This window comes from Balaenoptera acutorostrata, chromosome 10 (genome assembly GCF_949987535.1).
Source record: "Balaenoptera acutorostrata chromosome 10, mBalAcu1.1, whole genome shotgun sequence".
Lineage (NCBI taxonomy): Eukaryota > Metazoa > Chordata > Mammalia > Artiodactyla > Balaenopteridae > Balaenoptera > Balaenoptera acutorostrata.
In genome coordinates, this window is record NC_080073.1 from 74,760,093 (window position 1) to 74,778,227 (window position 18,135).

The 18,135-nt window shown below is 54.5% G+C and overlaps 2 protein-coding genes across 6 annotated transcripts; one reads left to right on the top strand and one right to left on the bottom strand.

Moving 5' to 3' along the window:
- The first annotated feature begins 1,850 nt into the window (after nt 1–1,850).
- On the top strand, nt 1,851–4,857 carry GNMT (glycine N-methyltransferase). The gene is made up of 6 exons (XM_007197847.3): nt 1,851–2,093; nt 3,181–3,308; nt 3,759–3,875; nt 4,021–4,163; nt 4,270–4,391; nt 4,485–4,857. The coding sequence occupies exons 1-6, from the start codon at nt 1,888–1,890 to the stop codon at nt 4,654–4,656; spliced, it is 888 nt and encodes a 295-aa protein (XP_007197909.1). The 5' UTR covers nt 1,851–1,887; the 3' UTR covers nt 4,657–4,857.
- A 103-nt stretch (nt 4,858–4,960) lies between these two features.
- PEX6 (peroxisomal biogenesis factor 6) lies at nt 4,961–17,050 on the bottom strand. 5 transcript variants are annotated; one of them, XM_057555373.1, is made up of 18 exons: nt 16,087–17,050; nt 14,028–14,191; nt 13,470–13,553; nt 10,267–10,369; nt 9,768–9,901; nt 9,001–9,112; nt 8,443–8,651; nt 7,874–8,069; nt 7,600–7,676; nt 7,318–7,450; nt 7,031–7,236; nt 6,859–6,920; nt 6,527–6,635; nt 6,110–6,226; nt 5,909–5,986; nt 5,617–5,756; nt 5,245–5,422; nt 4,961–5,081 (listed from the first exon to the last, which is right to left on the bottom strand). In XM_057555373.1, exons 1-17 carry the CDS (start codon nt 16,966–16,968, stop codon nt 5,286–5,288), a joined length of 2,943 nt encoding a protein of 980 aa, XP_057411356.1. In that variant the 5' UTR covers nt 16,969–17,050; the 3' UTR covers nt 4,961–5,081; nt 5,245–5,285. The 5 variants fall into 5 exon arrangements, with proteins under 5 accessions (XP_057411356.1, XP_057411355.1, XP_057411359.1 ...); XM_057555372.1 differs by having other exon boundaries at nt 4,991–5,422; XM_057555376.1 differs by having other exon boundaries at nt 4,996–5,422; nt 16,351–17,050.
- Between the last annotated feature and the right edge of the window lie 1,085 nt (nt 17,051–18,135).

Here is an 18,135-nt window from a genome sequence, read left to right on the forward strand (position 1 = left end):
CTGGGAGCATTTTAAATGTTCAGAGCTTGGGGAGTGAGTAAACAAGTTGCAGCACATCCTCTCAGTGTAGCCAAAAAATGCTTAAGGCAAGTAATTTATGGTCAAGAGAAGAAAATATGCTTTTGATAGTTAAAAGCAAAAAAAAAAAAAAAGGTCCATGCAATTCCATGTGTACTGTGATCTCGACTTTTTTTTTAAATGCCTCTGAATGAGAAAGAAATCAAATAATTACTAACTTCAGGACAAAAATCTTGTCTTTGAAATGAAAAGTACGTTTAGAAGCTATTCACAACCTATATATTTTTTTAAAAAGCCAAGTTTACCATCAGCATTCATATTATTTAAAAAAATCATATTATAAACTCCCCAGTACAGTGTCTTTCTAAGCCTGTAGCCAAAGACCTGTCTGTAGGGTCAGTGTGAGCACAGACTCCACTGCTTGGGCATGGGCAGGCCCATTTGAGGTCGTCTGTGTGCTAAAAATAGAAAGGTAAGAATGATTACATATCTTTGGGGTTCCTCCAGCTCCCGGATTCTGTAGATGGTAAAAGGGGGAGGGGATGGGGAGGCTCCTTTGTTATAAATTCCATACCTCCGCTTTTTCTGAAGCCAGAAGAACAAAGACAGGTGGGGAAGGCTGTTCTTGCTGTCTTGGGCTTCCCTGGGTGGCATCATTTTCCTGAATCCACCTCAGTCCAGGGTCTTGTCCCAGGAAGAGACCTTCTGCTTTGGGGAGGAAGGATGGATGTACACTAACCAAACCAAATGACCAATTTATGAAGTGACAGTGAGCAATATGACAGCAAGAGCACCAAGCACTCCCAGCCCTGACCCTGGACTCTGTGGGCACCTCCATGGAAAGCAGTTGATCTTTAGAAGGGCGCTTGGTTGGAGAGGAATTGGAACCAGACTTCACCTTAGGCAGCTCAAAAAAAAGCTTGATGCCTCACCTACAGGACAGAGCAACACTTGCCCCCAGGTGGGTGGAATGATTCCTTGGGCCAGAACTGCTCCTGGACTTGAATGGCCACAGCATTTACCCAGATACTCCCCATTCCTTCCTTCCCTGGCTGACCAGGCCCTCCTTCAGCTGGACAGGTTTTTTTTTTTTAAGATTTATTTATTTTTTAAATTTTTTTGTCTGCTTCCCGTCTTAGTTGCAGCACGCGGGATCTTTGTTGAGGCATGCAGGGTCTTTCATTGTGGCATGTGGGCTTCTCTCTGGTTGTGGCGTGCGGGTTTTCTCTTCTCTAGCTGTGGCGCGCGAGTTCCAGAACGTGTGGGCCCTGTAGTTTGCGGCAAGCGGTCTCTAGTTGAGGCCTGCGAGCTCAGTAGTTGTGGGCTTAGTTGCCCTGCAGCATGTGGGATCTTATTTCGCTGACCAGGGATCGAACCCGCGTCCCCTGAATTGTAAGGGGGATTCTTCACCACTGGGCCACCAGGGAAGTCCCTGGACAGTCCTTCTTTAGATACTCGAATACCTTTTTTTCCCTGCTAGGGAGGGTCCAGCCCTGGGCGCCCATCTCTGTAGACTGAAAGTTTCTTTCCAGCTTGGGGCGGGGGTGGAGCGGGCACTCTCCTCCCCTTTCTCCTGGCCCTTCCTGGGCCCTCCTGCGACCTGGTTTAAGTGGGCAGGGGTCTGGGAGGGTCCTTCCCGCCGAGGGATCGGCCAGAGGGCCGGTTCTTCAGGCGGGCTAGAAGGGCTTGTCCAGGATTGCCAGGCAGCGCCCTCCCCGCGGCCCGGGCAGCCTCGGCCCCGGGCCAGGAGCCCAGCAGGGGCGTGTCCCCGCGCTCACCTGCCATTGGGCAGGTGGGGCAGCCAGCGCTTTGGCAGGGGCCGTATTATAAACGCGGAGCCGGTGGCAGCGGAGCCAGGCACGTCGCAGGATGGTGGACAGCGTGTACCGGACCCGCTCCCTGGGGGTGGCGGCTGAAGGGCTCCCGGACCAGTACGCGGACGGAGAGGCGGCGCGCGTGTGGCAGCTCTACATCGGGGACACCCGCAGCCGCACCGACGAGTACAAGGCCTGGCTGCTCGGGCTGCTGCGCCAGCACGGCTGCCAGCGGGTGCTCGACGTGGCCTGCGGCACTGGGTGAGCCCGGGCAGGGGCCAGGGGACCGGAGTGAGCGGGAGCGGGGAGCGGGTGGCGGGTGGGGACCCGGCTGAGCGGGCGCCGGGGGATCGGGGTGAGTGGGGACCCGGGGCATTGGGGCGACGGAGTCGGCTCGGCCCGGGCAGCTTGATCGCAGGACCACGGCCGGGCACGTCAGGGCAGCCTCCTCCGCCGACCCTGAGCCGGGCGGGGGCGCGACGCCAGGGCCAGGAATGAGTGTTTGCCCAGGCAGAACAGGCAGGGCGAGGCCGACGATGGCAGGACGGGGCCCAGGAGACCCAGGGTGAGAGCGAGGGTGTGGGCACATCGGGTGGGGAAGGCGAGTTCCGGAGGGCGGCGCAAGGGCCAGGCTTTGGGGCCACACCGACGTAAGCTCTGTTCGGGCTCCAGCGCGGCAGCGTTAACACTTGTTCGACATGTGCCTCGGCCAAAGTACTGTGCCAGGTGCTTTTGATACATCAGTTTTTAAAATCCTCACAAAACCCCATGAGGTAAGAAGTGATATCCATTTACAGCTGTAGAAATTTGGCCTCAGAGAGGTAAAGGTGGAGGGAAGATGCGGACCCAGGTTGTTTAGGGTCTGGCCTGTGCTCTGAACCACCATGCTGGGAGTTCCCTGGTGGCCTAGTGGTTAGGATTTTGCACTTTCACTGCCGAGGGCCCGGGGTTCAACCCCTGCTGGGGGAACTAAGATCTCACAAGCCTCGTGGTGCGGCCAAAAACAAAAACAAAAACATCATGCTATACTACCTCCTGTGTTCAAGTTACTTAACTTCCAGGAGCCTCAGTTTGCCCCATCTCTCAAATGGGGATAACACCATCTACCTTACTGGATTGCCATGAGGATTAATGCACATTTGTAGAATACCTGACTTGGTGCTAAAACAAAAAAGAAAAGTTGCTACCAGGTTCTCAGAAACAGATTTGCCAGGTCTATTGAGCTCAGTGGAGAGAGGCTGGGGACAGGATATAGAGGAGACAGAAGTGTCCAGCACAGGGTCTCCTCCTTGCCTTCCCAGGCCCCCCTGACTGCCCCTCTCTGCCTGTCATCCCTGGTCCTGCCCAGGGTGGACTCCATCATGCTGGTGGAAGAGGGCTTCAATGTGACAAGCGTGGATGCCAGTGACAAGATGCTGAAGTATGCGCTTAAAGAGCGCTGGAACCGGCGGCACGAGCCTGCCTTTGACAAGTGGGGTACGTGGGTCCAGCCAGGTGCCCTCAGCCCAGCCACCAAGGACACGGTTCTCTCTGCCCTGGGCTCCTTTAGCTCCTGTGGTGGGGTGTTTTGTTTTCCTCAAGGGAGACAGTAAAACCACTGTCATTTCCCTGAAAAGGGAGGCTTAGGCACCAGAATGAGGTATTGAGTATGAGGGGCTAGTTTTAATTATGTTTATAGTGTCTTGTCTTTCCCCCAAATAAAAACCCATAAGCACAGAGCCTTCCTTCCCAACCATGGCTTCCTCCTCCCTGGGCCCCTCTTCCCCTTCACCCTCCATGTCCATAATTATCCCCTCCCCCTGACTGGATGGGGAGTCCCTGTGTGTGTCTTGAAGCGGAAATTGAGGCAGGACTCCACTTGGTGGAGGTGGGTACCGCTGGTACCATGGTGCCACCCTGATCCCTCTTCCCCTTCCCGGCCCTCAGTCATTGAAGAAGCCAACTGGATGACTCTGGACAAAGATGTGCCTCAGCCACCAGGGGGTGGCTTCGATGCCGTCATCTGCCTTGGAAACAGTTTTGCCCACTTGCCAGACTGCAAAGGTGAGAGAGGATGTGGCCTTGGGCATGGACACTGCTTTGAACTATATCCTTTCCAGGCCCCTGGGGAGGAGAAAGATGGGAGGGAGACTGGTGCTGGGGTCCCTGAGCAGACACAGCCTCTCTGTCCCTGGCCGGTGGAGTTCAGGGGACCAGAGCGAGCACCGGCTGGCCCTGAAGAACATCGCGAGCATGGTGAGGTCAGGGGGCGTGCTGATCATTGATCATCGCAACTATGACCACATCCTCAGCACAGGCTGCGCACCCCCAGGAAAGAACATCTACTATAAGGTGGGGCCCCTGGGGGAGGGGGCGCCGAGAGAGGGAGGTGTGGTACTGGGGTCCAGGTCCCATGGGTAGTTGCAGAGGCTAACGCAGCTGGCACCACCACCTGCAGAGTGACCTAACCAAGGACATCACAACGTCAGTGCTGACGGTGAACAACAAGGCCCACATGGTGACCCTGGATTACACAGTGCAGGTGCCAGGGACTGGCCAGAGAGGTTCTCCTGACTTGAGGTACCCACTTGGCAAGGCAGGGGGGGTGGGGGGGGGCGGGGTGAGGGTGCTGAGACCACCAGTCCTCATGGTTGGTCGGGGGCTCTGTTGCAGTAAGTTCCGGCTCTCCTACTACCCTCACTGTCTGGCATCCTTTACGGAGTTGCTTCAAACAGCCTTCGGGGGCAAGTGCCAGCACAGCGTCCTGGGTGACTTCAAGCCTTACAAGATGGGCCAGGCCTACATTCCCTGCTATTTCATCCACGTGCTCAAGAAGACGGACTGAACAAGCCCTCAGCTCCCACAGCCCTCTGCCCAGGCGCTGCCAGGCTCCGTCTGGGGAGGAGGGGACCAGTAGCCCCACACCAAGCCCAGCCCCCTCCAGTGCAGATCTTGGGGGTGTGGGGAGGGGCAGACTGCAGCTGGGGGGCAGGGATTTGGGTTCAGGCAGATGGAAGGCTGAACAATATAGTTTATGCCTTTCTCAGGTCCTGTATACCTTGTGTTTGTATCAGAAGGATCAGGCTCCTGCGGTGCCCACCCTGCCCTCCCCTGAGTTTACTCTGCCACCGGCTTACTCTTCTCCACGCCAACCTTTTACACCACAACACCAGCAGGGGGCGGCATACGCTTTATTTTCAGCCACAGATGGGGCTCCCTCAGGACCTGATTCTTCCTCCTGAGCAGAGGGGCCTTAGTCTTGGAGCTGGCCTGGAGGGCGGACAGGTGGGAAGAGGATGCCTCCTGAGCTCTCTCGGGGCTCCTGATGCCACTCGGCACTCAAGGGAGTGCCTGGAGGTAGGCAGCGTTCAGGTGGGTCGGTGGCACTGGCCTGAGAAAGAGCCTTTGCTCTCTCAGGTCTCTGTGGAGATACCTTTAGCCCCTGCGGGCAGGGTCCCAGGCTGCAGGAGGCTCCTAGCAGGCAGCAAACTTGCGCTGGATGCTCTTGTACCGGAGCAGCTCATGCTCGCTGACCGAGGGCTGTAGCCGGGCCGCAGCCTGCAGCAGGTCCTCCATGGTGAGCAGCAGTGCCGAGCTCCCAGGCTCTAGGCCTGGGGGTGACAAGGGGAGGTGAGGCCAGCTGGGGCACAGAGGCTGTGGTCTCTGCCCAAGCAGGGGAGCACCCTAGTAGGCACCTTCTTGCCCAGAGTCCCCCAGTGGTCAACAGTCCCTCCTCTGAAATCCAGAACCAGGCCTGGTGCCCACTAGGTCCTTGGCTGACCTCTGGGGCTGGTGAGTGGCTCACCTTCCTCCAGGTCCTGAACCCTGCGTTTGAGGGCAGCTGTCATGGCATCGGAGCATAGGGAGTAGAGGTCTGCGCCCGTCAGCTGGGGTGGGCAGTGGTCCAGCACGTCCACCAGGCTCACAGAGGGCTCGAGCCTGAATCTGTTGTGGGGATACAGGAAAGAAAGAGACTTACCTGGCATCCCCTACTCTGTCAGAAGGCATCCCTGACCAGCTTATTGTGCACTCTGCACTTATCCCCTAACCATCCCAAGGCCCAAGCCCTGTGGGGGTCTCCCTCTAACAGGGCATACTTGCGCGTGATGGCGCTCAGAACACGCAGCTGGGAGGCGCGGTCCTCGCTCACTCCCACAAACACCAGCTTGTCAAACCTTTAGGGAGACAGGTGGGCGTGAGTGCCAGGGTGCCTGGCATGAGGGTGGAGAGGCACCGGATGGGGGTCAAGGGACAGGCCCAAATGGGCCTGGCGGAGGTGAAAGGTACGGGGTGCACACCTGCCGGGCCTCAGAAGGGCAGGGTCCAGGAGGTCTGGTCTGTTGGTGGCTCCAATCACAAACACATCCTGAGTGCTGTGAAGCCCATCCAGCTCGGCCAGGAGCTGAGACACCACCCTGTAAAGGAGGAAGTGAAGGTGAGAGAGTGCTGGGGGCATCCTCAGCCTCTGCCCTGCTTGTGGTGCTCCTTGCAGGCTGTCTCCACAGGGCCCCCTGCCCGATTGTGCCCTGTGTACTCCTCCACACAGGCCCCCATCTCCTCAATGCCCCACACCCAATTCCACGGCCCCTTTTAGCTTCCGTTATACTATCGCAGAACCAGAAGGGCAGGAACTCTTTGGGCTCCAAAGACTAGTGCAACCTGTCTCACAACCCTCTGTCCTGGACCCCAGATTCCATTCTGGCTCAGAACCCCACCTGTCCATCACACCTCCAGAGTCTCCACTTCGCCCCCGGCTTGGGGCCAAGGAGTCCAGTTCATCAAAGAAGATGATGCATGGAGCTGCGGCCCTGGCCCTGGCAAACACTTAGGAGAGAGAAAGGCCCACAGGACGGGGAAGCCCAGGGGGATTTGAAGTCAGGAGACGGGGAGGGAAAACCATGTTGACAATTCATCACTAGCACTTCAGGTAAGAGGCCCCACCCAGCAGGAACCTGACCTGGGGAGAGGAAGACTAGCAGTGACCACGAGCAGCCTGAGGGTAGGGGCGGCTCAGGGGCCAGAAGCCCTGCCCCCACCCCCCACTCACCTTCCCGTACATTCTCCTCGCTTTGGCCCACGTACATGTTGATCAGCTCAGGCCCCTTCACGCTGAGGGAGGGGATGGGAGAGGGTGAGACTCCTCAGACGCAGAAACACACAACACACCTCCTGCCGCTGCCCCCAATCCACCCGCCCTCCCTGCCAGGCCCCCTCGCCACCTGAGGAAGGTAAGGCTGCACTCAGTGGCTACTGCCTTGGCCAGGAGGGTCTTGCCCGTGCCAGGAGGCCCGTGGAGCAGAAGGCCGGAGCGCCTCAGGCCCAGGCTCAGCAGCTCAGGGTGCTCTAGAGGGAGCTGAATAGTCTCCAGAATCTCCTTCTTCACCTCCTGCAGCCCACCCACATCGTGCCAGGACACCAGGGGGATCTAGGAGATGGAAAGGGCACAGTTGGGCACGTGCTGGTGGAGGGAGCTCCGGTCCCACCTCCAAGGACCTGGAGTGTCTACCTTGGGGGCTCCGACGGCCTGGGAGTGAGCTGACTGCAGCTGCTCCAGCGCCTGCCCGAAGTCCTCAGCCAGGAGAGGAAAGCCGGCAGCACACAGCTCCCCCTCATCCTCCTCACTCAAGCCACCTGCCCAGCTGCAAAGGAAAATCCAGGGAGGCCTCTGGAGGACCTAACCTGAGGCCTCCTCCCCATCAGGGCCCTCACCCTCCTCCCTTCCTCACCAGCCCCTACCCACCCATACCGCCTCTTGCCACCTTGCCCCTCCTGTGCCCAATTTCTTTACCCCGAGTTCTTGATCCTGGTGCAGGCTGCCCGGCTGCTGTGGGTCAAAAGGGCATAGAGATCCCCTACCACAAAGCCCTGGGGAACCACAGGAGAGGACACGTGAGCAGGGCACAGTAGGCAGGAACCCTTGCGGGGCTGGACCCCTGGCTGGAGCAGAGGCCCATCACTGATGCCTCGGGTTTTCTACCCTCACTTGCACACTTGCATGGCAGCAGGACTGAGTCCCCCCGGCAAAGAGTGCAGGGCGGCCCGTATCCTGCCTGGGTACTCACTGCACACCGCCGTGCCAGCTGCACCAGGTTCACCTCTTGGCCCAGCGGGAGGTGGGCAGTGAGGGCCCGCAGGATGCTGAACCGCTGCCCCTCTGACAGCACAGGTACCTCTAGCTCGTGAGTAAACGCTGTCTGCACATCCACAGGCAGGTCCTGGGCCCGGCTTGTGGTGGCCACGACCATCAGGGGAGGGCAGCTGCAGACGGGGAGTGGGCAGCACTCAGGGCAAAAAGGTGGCCGGCAGCCCCTGAGCACTGCCTCGTCCTGAGGCTGGTGCAGGAGGGCAGGGAGGAGGGTAGGGCTGGGATGGGACAGGGAGATGGGCACCCCAAAGTCTCCTGGATGGGGCATCCCCCCCACACAGGGCACTCAGTGAGGGCAGAGGCAGTGCTTTAGTGTCCCCCAAGAAATACCAGGGACTGCATCCTCCTCCCTCTGGGTAACCCCGTGCCCCTCAGCTCAGGGCTGCCTGGAGAGCAGCCAGATGGGTGGCAGACGTCTAAGAAGCCACTGAGGGGGTGGGGAAGAGAGGGCTGGACCCCCCTTCCAGGCCCAGCGCTGGATGATACCTGGTGAGGGGGTCTTCATCCAGGAGGAGGCGACGCAGTGTGGCCACCACACGGGCGTCCTCGCCTAGCCCATCACGGTCCCGGCCCAGCAGGTCCACGGCTGTCAGCAACAGAACCACAGGCCGGCAGCGCCCGGCCCGCGAGAAAGTGGCCTGCAGTTTTGTCTCCACAGCCCCGCTACTGTCTGCACAGAGGCTGGAGCAGGGCACCTGGGGAGGGGGTCCCGATGGGCCTGTGAGCAAGGGGGCAGGGGTGACTGGGGCAGAAGAATGGGGGGAGGAGTCACAAGAAGGTACAGGCCTTCTCTTTTTGGAGGGCAGGGATGGGGGAGGAAGGTAACACTGGCCGAGCCCTAACACTTCTTTACCCTAACCTCATTTCCCGGACTGTCCACCAAAACCTTGGCGCATCCTTCTTCTTGAAAGCATCTCTCAGTAGCTCAGCATCATGGGACTATGCCTGACCCACTGGCCCACCAGGCTGAGGTGGCGGGGTCAGGTTTGTAGCCAGGGGGAGAGGGAGAATCCGGGCTGGGATCTACTCTCCAGGGACCCTCACCTTCAGTAAGTGGAGCCCGAGGCAGTTGCAGGCGGCAGCGACTGCAGTGGTCTTCCCACTGCCCGGGGGGCCCCGTAGAAGGACACTGCCTGTTCCTGTCAGCAGGGCACCCCTGCAACCAGAGAAGAGACGTTTGTTTCCTCCATTCTGCCCAAATGTTGAGAGTCCCCAGTCACTCAGGGCCCCTTGGATCCAGAAAGTAGACACCGTCCTTGAAGCAAACCCCCTCCCCAACCCCCGGGGCTGTCGCCACATGGTGAGGCCATATTTCCCACACCACCTTGGTACCCTGGCAGGGGCATGGAGCATATCCAGCAGCTGAGACTAATTCTCTTTTTGTCATCAAGAAAGCCTTGGCTGTTCTGTCTGGTTTGGATTGTACTAGGCGGAATTAGGGAGGCGTGTAATTAGGGAGGCGTGTGTGGCTACACTCAGGCCAGTGGTATGAGGACCTGTGTCTTTCAGGTACAGGATGGTGAAGGTCAGGATGGCTAGTGGGCTCCCCAAGGGGAATGGCAGTCTCAGAGACAGTTGTCCCCGGTGGAGATTCTTCCTCCATAGCTGACCCTGGAGGACAGTGGTTATCCCAGGAAAGGAGCCTGGGAATTTGCTTACAGAAAGGACATGGGCTAGTGGCCTGGGCCTAACAGTTGGAGGGAGGACCACCTAATTCCACTCTGAACAGGGCATTAGGAACTACTTGTCTGGCCTGCCGCTCCTCCAGGGTTGTTCTGAGCAGGCTTTTCTCACACCGAGGCCTCACTCACCCTGGCTGGAGGCGGGGCTTCAGGGCAGCACAGAGCTCGGTCACCAAGCCCTCCAGGCCTGGAGGAGACAAGCTGCTCCAGGGAGTGGATTCACCTGAAGGGAGCCTTGGAACAAGGCTCAGGGTAGAACCCACCTGTGAAAGGTGGGAGGAAGCTTTAGTTTCTAGAAGTTTTTTTTTTTTTTTTTTTTTATGGTTAATTTACAATGTTGTGTTAATTTCTACTGTACAGCAAAGTGATTCAGTTATATAAACATACACATTATTTTTCATATTCTTTTCCATTATGGTTTATCCCAGGATACTGAATATAGTTCCCTATGCTATATAGTAGGACTTTGTTGTTTATCCATTCTATATATAATAGTTTGCATCTGCTAATCCCAAACTCCCAGTCCGTTCCTCCCCCACCCTCCTTCCCCCTTGGCAACCACAAGTCTGTTCTCTAGAAGTTCTTTCTGCTCCTTTCCCCAGGTCTACCCCCACAGCTAGGGCCTCACCAAGTACAAGGAGGTGTGGGTGGTGTCAGCTACGTAGGCCCTGGTTGGCCCATCCGGAGCTTCCCCAACTGTTTTCTTCACTTTAAAAAACATCTCCCGCCACCTGCAGGAAAGAGGCCCAATGAACCCCAGACCCAGAGCCCACACACACCCCTCCCCAAGGGCAAGGTGGCTGTCTCAGTCAGAGGTCCACTGCAGGGACAAACTCAAGAGCAGCACAAATAAATGTCCCTAGACATGGCGGAGGTGGGGAGGAAGGGGGGGACGTGGAGGAAAAGGAAAGCAGATGGTCTTTCTTATCTCCCTGACTGGATCATATGCATTTTGAGAGCAGGAACCGTGCTTGTCCTCCGCATCCCTCATGACAACATCACCTGAGGGTGTGTCTCTTCAGGTAAATGGCCTGCCCACCCACTCCAATGGGAGAAGCCACCCCTGCACCAAGCAGTGACCATCTGACTGTTTTCACTGGCTTCAGAACAGTCTCTCCCTCAAATACGTACCCACCAAGGCCACCCAAAACCTCAGAGGAAAGAGTCCCTTGGCTCTTATTCAAGCATCCACAAAATCTAATTGCAGGCAGATTCCTTCATAATGACATTTAATGATTAATGATTCTCTATTTTGGCTGCACATTAGAATTATCTGTGAAACTTAAAAAAAAATCAACATCTCTCAAATATTGTATGATTCCATTTAGAAGATTAGTGGCTGCCAGGAGCTGAGGGAAGGAGGGAACAGGGAGTGACTGCTAATGGGGAGGGGTTTCTTTCTGGGGTGATGAACATGTTCTGGAATTAGTGATGTTGATGGCACAACCTTGAGAATATACTAAAAGCCACCGAATTGTACACTTTAAGCATGAATTTTATGGTATGTGAATTATATCTCAATTTAAAAATTAACATTTTCCTTCCTTTGGAAAAAAATAAAGACTGCACAGGTCCCAGCCTCACCCTGCTGCTCCAATAGGTCTGGGGTGGGATTCACGCATTTGTATTTTTCGAAAGCTCCCAGCTATATCCAGGGCTGTGCAGTCACTGGCTAGTGTCAGAGTGAGTTAGGGTTACTCAGCCTACTAAGGGGGTGGGTAGCAGATAGCAGTCACTAGTCCAGTTTTCCAGATAAAGAAATGAACTACTCCCATCTTTAATCCTCAGGCAGCAGAGCAATGACAGAACCTGGGCCTCTTTAAGGTCCAATCAGGGTGCAGATTCCTTTGCTCAGTGTCGCACAGTCACAAAACTGCTCCCTCTGGCAGCAGAGGAGGGTGGGGGTGGGAATGCTTTCAGGTGGAGGGGGAAGCATACCAGGTTAGTATTATGAAACTCTTGTAACTATAACCATAGGCAGTGATTGTGGTAAAAACTAGAACATAAGGAAAACTGTCCTACTGTTATTATAAATAAATGATGGAAATAAATAAATAAATAAATGATGGGTGGGTCCATAACCTAGACTCTCAATCAAGCTGAACATCCTGAGTCAGAGTGCATATGGCAGGCAGCGGAATCCAAGGAGGAACAGCACTGGGGAGGGGACGGGGGAGGGAGACATGCTCACCCCCCTTCCACGGAGAGTGGAGGGACCATCTCAGTGAGTACACAGGCCAGACCTCTGGAACACATATGGACACTGCTGGGGAACACCAGGTTGCGTTCCCAAGAGCCAGACAGGAAACAGTGGAGCTGGAACCCATAGGCCTGGTGTGGGAAAGCAGAACGCTGGGGAGTCTGAAGGGGCTATAGTGGACTTCCTTGCCAGGGATCACAGAAGCCTCCCTGCAGGGCTTCCCTTACCAAGTCCAAGAAGTGGGGCTAAAGCACTCACCTCTGTCCTTGGACCCACCTGTCCACCCCAACCCTGCTTTCCAGGACCTGCTCAGGGGGGAAGAACCGTGTGCTCAGCAGCCAGAGGAGGAAGACAGGTCTCCAGGGGGCTGGAACGGCAGAGGTCCAGGAACAGGACGGGTTTGCCAGTCTGTCTCAGGAGGGCCTAGTGCCTGTTTTCCTTTCAAAGTACAAAGGGTGGGCATTCTGCAGTTTTCCTACAGAAAGCTAGCTCACAGACATTTGCTATATTTAAGATGGGATACAGAGGAGGAAGTGACGGATAGCAGCCTGGCATTCTCCACCAGGCCCCAGTTGCAGATTTGAACTGGGAAAGCTCAAAGAGGTGTCCTGCAGCGCCAAGTGGGATTACATGGGGCACTACCAGCCCCTTCCTCTGGGTACCATAGCCCTGAGACTGGGGAGACAGAGTGCTGGCCAGAACCGAGCTCTGAATACTGACCAAGGATGAATCAGGCGCTCCAGACAAGGCGTCCCTCTCTTGGCAGAGGGCCCAGGCTGACTTGGCCCGGGACCTTGGGCACTATGGCTCTTATGCCCAAGTTCCTGCAGGCGGGTCCCACCACCTCAATGACATTTCCTGGAAGGTTGGGTTAGTGTGCCTACCAGCTGTCTTCTCCTTCTAGTAAATCTCTACAGGAAATCAGTCCTGGGGTGTGGAGCTACACATTCTTCCCCCTTCACATAAGGCCAAGTGGTCTCTGAATTCTTCGCCTCACCATTTTACATGCAACCTCTGTAGTCAGAGTCAACAAGAGGAGGAGGAAGGTTGGACTCCTTGTTTTGCGTCCCTAGCTCAGTTATGCTCTATTTCTCATTCTGTTGAGGATAAGGAAAGAGGGAAGGCCTCCCAAGGAGAGCAGAAATCCCTCCCTCCCCTGCTTTGGGAGACAGGATTGAAAGTAGCATGTGAAAAAAAAATAAATAAATTAATTAAAAAAAAAGAAAAAAGAAAGTAGCATGTGCACATTCCATCCATTAGGGTAGAAATCAGGGCCTGGGTCTCCTCCTGCTGAGTGTATGGGAGGTGTGGCCTAAACAACACTGGTTAAGAATGGAAAGCAAGGAATCCCACCTTGGTCTAGGCCATGAAACTGTTCTAAATGCTTTACTTTATCTAGGACCACCAATCGATTTGAGGATAAACACCCCCAAAAGCTAGTAGGCTGTGGTTCTTAATTCTTTTTTCAGTCACACGCCTATTTGAGAACCTGAAGAAGGTATGTGCCTTCTGTCCAGAAATATGTGTGACAATAACAAAATGTTCTTATGCACAAAATTATTCCATTCAACTTGAGGACTCCTGCACCCAGGTTAAGAATCCCAGCTGTAGGAAAGGAGGCAGCTGCGTACCTGGGCAGTTTCTCTGGGCTTCCTTCCAGGATCTCTACTTGCCCGACTGTTGGCACACACAGAACATCCCCTTCCTGGACTGCCCTGTAACACAGCAGTGGCCCTGGTCAGCTCACGATGGGAGTCAACAGCATGGGCCTGACACATGCCCGCACAGCCAACCCCAACATGCAGACTATTTCTTAGGGGCCTACTGCCCAGCCAGAGATCCCAAGCAGTTGTACAGAGAACAAGTCTGACCTAGAAAGAGCTGCAGGAAATGGCAGAGAGGCTAGAGAGGGCATCAGAGACCAGAGAAGGGCAAAGCAGGATCCCGGCTGCTTTGGGGTCCTCCCAAATCAAAGTGGTTTCTCAGTTTAGGAGGTCTGGATTCACCTCCTGGTCCAGATTACTCTTCTATTGTCCGCCTGACACAGCAAGAGGCTTCTAGCCACAATATTGCCTTAAACTGTGGCTTTTTAAAATCAGATGCTCTGTGGTACCTGAATCTAAGGCATGGGATAGGAGGAGAGCAATGAGGATAAGGTTCTATCCTCCTGAAAGGGGGACGCAGCTAACCTGGGTGTCTGAAAGTGCCGGTAAAGAACATGGTCATAAGTTCCATTAGTGCTGTAGTGAGGAGAGGACACAATTTCGATGTGTAACTCTTTGGCAAACGGAGGCCCAGGCAGCACTGAGCAGCTTCCTTTGTCTTCAGGGGTGCTGGAGCCCTCCAAGTATCTCTATTAGAGAAATAACCACCACCTTATAACCTTCTCCCAAGGAGTCAGGCTCTACCCAATCCCTTAGCAATTAATATTTCTGCTTCCATCCTTTATCCTTCCCATAACCATAAGGCTTGTGGAAGAGGAGACCTAAGGTAGCAGAGCTGAATACCTATATCTTCCTGAGAAAACAGAAACCTCTCCTTCTAATGGGCACCAGGAAGAGATTTCTGACTCTGACTTTTCTGAGTCTCCCTCCAAAAAGTTCACCAGGAAAGATAACCATTCTGTAATACCTATACTGGCCCAGAGCCAGTGAAATAGTAAAGACATTTAATGCCCACAAGTCATTTGAGTGACACCAGGCAGCCACTGGGAATATGAATTGGACATTAGTGGGGACACTCTGAATTCAGGCTGTGGTTAAAGGATATGATCACAATGAAGCTGAAAGGGCTGCATTAGCTGAATGAGCTCCAGTCTGAGTACTCCAGTATTCTTCCTCCATTCAGAAGGAAATCCACATCTGACTCCCATTCGTGCATATCTTATATCTCTTCTTGACATCCCATAGCACTAACTGGCTATGCCAGCATTACCTAATATAACTTTCTACAGTGATAGAAATGTTCTATATTAACATGTGGCTGTTGAACACTCAACATATGACTAAAGCAATCAACGAACTGAATTTTTTACTTCATTTACTTTCAGTTGATTTAAAGCGCCACCAAGGGGCTAGTGGCTTCCATACTGGACAGCGCAGGCCTAAACCATACATCCAGGTGCTTAATTAAACAGGAGACTATATTTGTACCCCAAAAATAATTACCTTCTTGAAGTAAGCTTCTTAAAGGCAGAAACCAAAAACTCCTCCTGGATATATTTAATAAAATATTAAACTTAAACACCAAGCACTGAAGATAATAAAGAGCCCTTCCCTTCAAGGAATTTACAACGTACAACTGAGGATTAGACAGATTACATGATCATAACAAAACAATAAAATAAATGCTCTCTGAAAAGTACAATACGAAATGCTATAGTAAGAAGTAATGTTGGGCTTCCCTGGTGGCGCAGTGGTTGAGAATCTGCCTGCTAATGCAGGGGACACGGGTTCGAGCCCTGGTCTGGGAAGATCCCACATGCCGCGGAGCAACTGGACCCGTGAGCCACAACTACTGAGCCTGCGCGTCTGGAGCCTGTGCTCCGCAACAAGAGAGGCCACGATAGTGAGAGGTCCGCGCACCGTGATGAAGAATGGCCCCCGCTTGCCGCAACTAGAGAAAGCCCTAGCACAGAAACGAAGACCCAACATAGGAATCAATCAACCAATCAATCAATAAATCTTTAAAGAGCTCTATTTCAACACTTAGGAACATCAAGCCCTACCTGACCTAAACCTTAAAAAAAAAAAAAAAAAAGAAGTAATGTTAAATTTGTGGTGGTGAGATTATATAAGGCTCTGAGAAGATAGTGCCACCTTTAGATAGGCCTTCAAGGAAAGGATGGTAGGATTTTAACCGAGGAGGCTAAAAGAATAGGAAGGAACTTGAAGTCAAGGATAGCATGAGCAAAAGCTGGAGATATTATCCTCCATACTACCCAGTACAATACTGGATACACTGCAGCAATTCAACAAACTGATTAGATTTAGTAGATTAATATATACATGTGGTAATTTGACCGTAATTTTCACCTTTCACCCGAATCGTGAAAGCCCTTCCCATGAACCACCAACATGTTTTAACTGTAGAGAATGGTTAAACAAGGCTAAGAGGCATTAAGTGAAAAGTCCAAGATCTAAGGAGTAAGGGACCTAAATTCTACAGCTCTGATCTTCCAATTCAGTTAAGACAAAGAAGAGGGGATAAAGATGAGGAAGCATTCCTGACCTCAGTCTGGTATCCTACCTGAATTTTAAGCTCTCCCACCTCCAGGGGATCACAGCCGAGATTAAAAGCCAGAGTAGCAGGCACGAGGGCCAGTCCGTCAGCGAGGGGCTGTCCCAGCTGCCCAGAGCTGGGTCCCAGCCTTTCACAGAGGTCCCAGCGAGGCTCTAGGACCTGCACCGTGGCCAAGTGTGGCTGGGAAGTGTTCGATGACTCTCCAGCCCGGGTCACCCACACCCATTCGCCCTGGAAGAGGCTGAGATTACGGAGACAGCTCCGGCTCACACCCAGTGCATCTCCAGTCCCTCCCAGAACTCCCCGGAGTCGCCGGACTGTGCCAGAGGCCGCGAAGGAGGACACCACCGGCGGGGGTGGGGGCCGGCTGCTGTCCTCAGTCTCCGGACCCAGTTTGGCCCGCCCACGGAGCTCAGTCACAGCTAGTCGCGTCCCTGGGCCCAGTAGCCCTTGTAACGCCGGCCGCGTCTCCAGCACCCGCGGTCCGGGTACTGGCAGGGTCTCTCCGCGCCTCACCAGCAACGGCCCAACTCTCGGTCCGAGCCCGGGCCCAGACGAGGTGCCGAGCAGCGCCCAGCCCAGCGCCGGGGGCCGCCGCACCGGCCGCGCCCGCACCCATGCCCCGGAGCCCAGGGCCAGGAGCCGCAGCAGCGCGCGGCTAACCAGCAGCTGCGGAGGCCCCGGCCCCTGCTCTTCGGTGCCCGCGCCCGGTCCCTCCAGGGCAGCCACTAGCAGCGCCGGCCCTGCCGGGCTCTCCCCAGCAGGCCGCAGCGCCAGCACCAGGCCCAGCCCCGCCGCAGGCCACGGGCCCCCGGGCGGCAGCAGCACCGCCAACGGGGGTGTCTCCGTCGGGAAGGGCTCCAGGACCCGCAAGACTGCCAGGGCCATGGTGACAGGAAACCAACAAGCACAGAGCACAGCGAAGGAAGGCGCTTTCCGGAGCCGGAGAGCCAGACGTCCAGGCGGCTCACACGCCACTTCCGCTTCCGTCAGGGGAGGTGCGAGGGAAGTGGGCGGGGCATCGGGTGCAGGAGCTTGCTCCAGGAGGGCGAGCTGCGCCTTGGATCGATCCGGGTGGTGCCTCGGTGGCAGTAACACAGTCACTGTGGTCGGATAGTCTACGCAAGCACCACTTGAGAAGTGTTTACAGGGATTTACCTTCCGCGCCTGCTTGGGGAGTAACGTCCTGTCAATTACCCTCCCCATAGCATGTACTTAACAGTTTATTGAATGATCAATGAATGGTCATTGTGTTCTGCACCAAACTCGGCCCACTACTGGGAGCTGTGGGTGGAGTGTTTAGGAAGGAGTCCACTCTGTGAAACTGTAGGCACTGAGGTTTGAGGGTTGTGGGGAAGGTTGCAGGAGGGAGTCGTAGGATTATAAAACTGTCTCAGACGGGCTTATGGGGATATGTAGTGGCTGCTGGCTGAATTACTACATGTGATTCATGTAGCCCTGGAGTGCTTGGTGCTGCCACACCTGTTCCAACACATCCTACACAAAACCCACGTTCCATTGTTTTTTGTCCTGTTTATTGTCCTGTTCGTTCTAGTCCCACCAAGCTTGAAGCAACGACAAAGTAGCCTCACTTTTTCATCTCTCCAAAACCAGATGCTCTCCCCCCACCAATCCTTGCAGACTGGAGATCCATTCCTACTTTCACCCTACAGAGGAGTGGGCAGCAGAGCAGACAGAAGAGAGAGGTTCAAGGCTTCAGTCATGAGTACCAAACCAACAGCTTGCTTCCCATGTGCTGTTACTTAGAGTTCATCCTTGTCTCCACCTCCACTGCTGTGCATAAAACTCTTGGACACTGGCTTGCCACACTTCCAGTTATTAACAATATTCTTGCATTTAGAATCAATGGATTGGGGAATTCCCTGGTGGTTCAGTGGTTAGGACTCCGTGCTTCCACTGCAGGGGGCACAGGTTTGATCCCTTGTTAGGGAACTAAGATCCCACATGCCATGCGGTGTGGCCAAAAAGAAAAAAAGAAAAAAGAAAAAAAAAAGAATCAGTGAATTGGTTGGTGGCAATCTCCTCTTTCTGGAC

What these genes read in the sequence shown, in the direction of transcription:
- GNMT (XM_007197847.3), top strand. Translation starts at nt 1,888, where the DNA reads ATGGTGGACAGCGTGTACCGGACCCGCTCCCTGGGGGTGGCGGCTGAA. An exon ending in GACGTGGCCTGCGGCACTGG is followed by an intron (nt 2,094 to 3,180) that starts GTGAGCCCGGGC and finishes GGTCCTGCCCAG; the next exon opens with GGTGGACTCCATCATGCTGG. An exon ending in AGAGGTTCTCCTGACTTGAG is followed by an intron (nt 4,392 to 4,484) that starts GTACCCACTTGG and finishes GCTCTGTTGCAG; the next exon opens with TAAGTTCCGGCTCTCCTACT.
- PEX6 (XM_057555373.1), bottom strand. Translation starts at nt 16,968, where the DNA reads ATGGCCCTGGCAGTCTTGCGGGTCCTGGAGCCCTTCCCGACGGAGACA. An exon ending in AGCTGGCACGGCGGTGTGCA is followed by an intron (nt 7,677 to 7,873) that starts GTGAGTACCCAG and finishes GTGGTTCCCCAG; the next exon opens with GGCTTTGTGGTAGGGGATCT. An exon ending in CTGAGCGCCATCACGCGCAA is followed by an intron (nt 5,757 to 5,908) that starts GTATGCCCTGTT and finishes TCCCCACAACAG; the next exon opens with ATTCAGGCTCGAGCCCTCTG.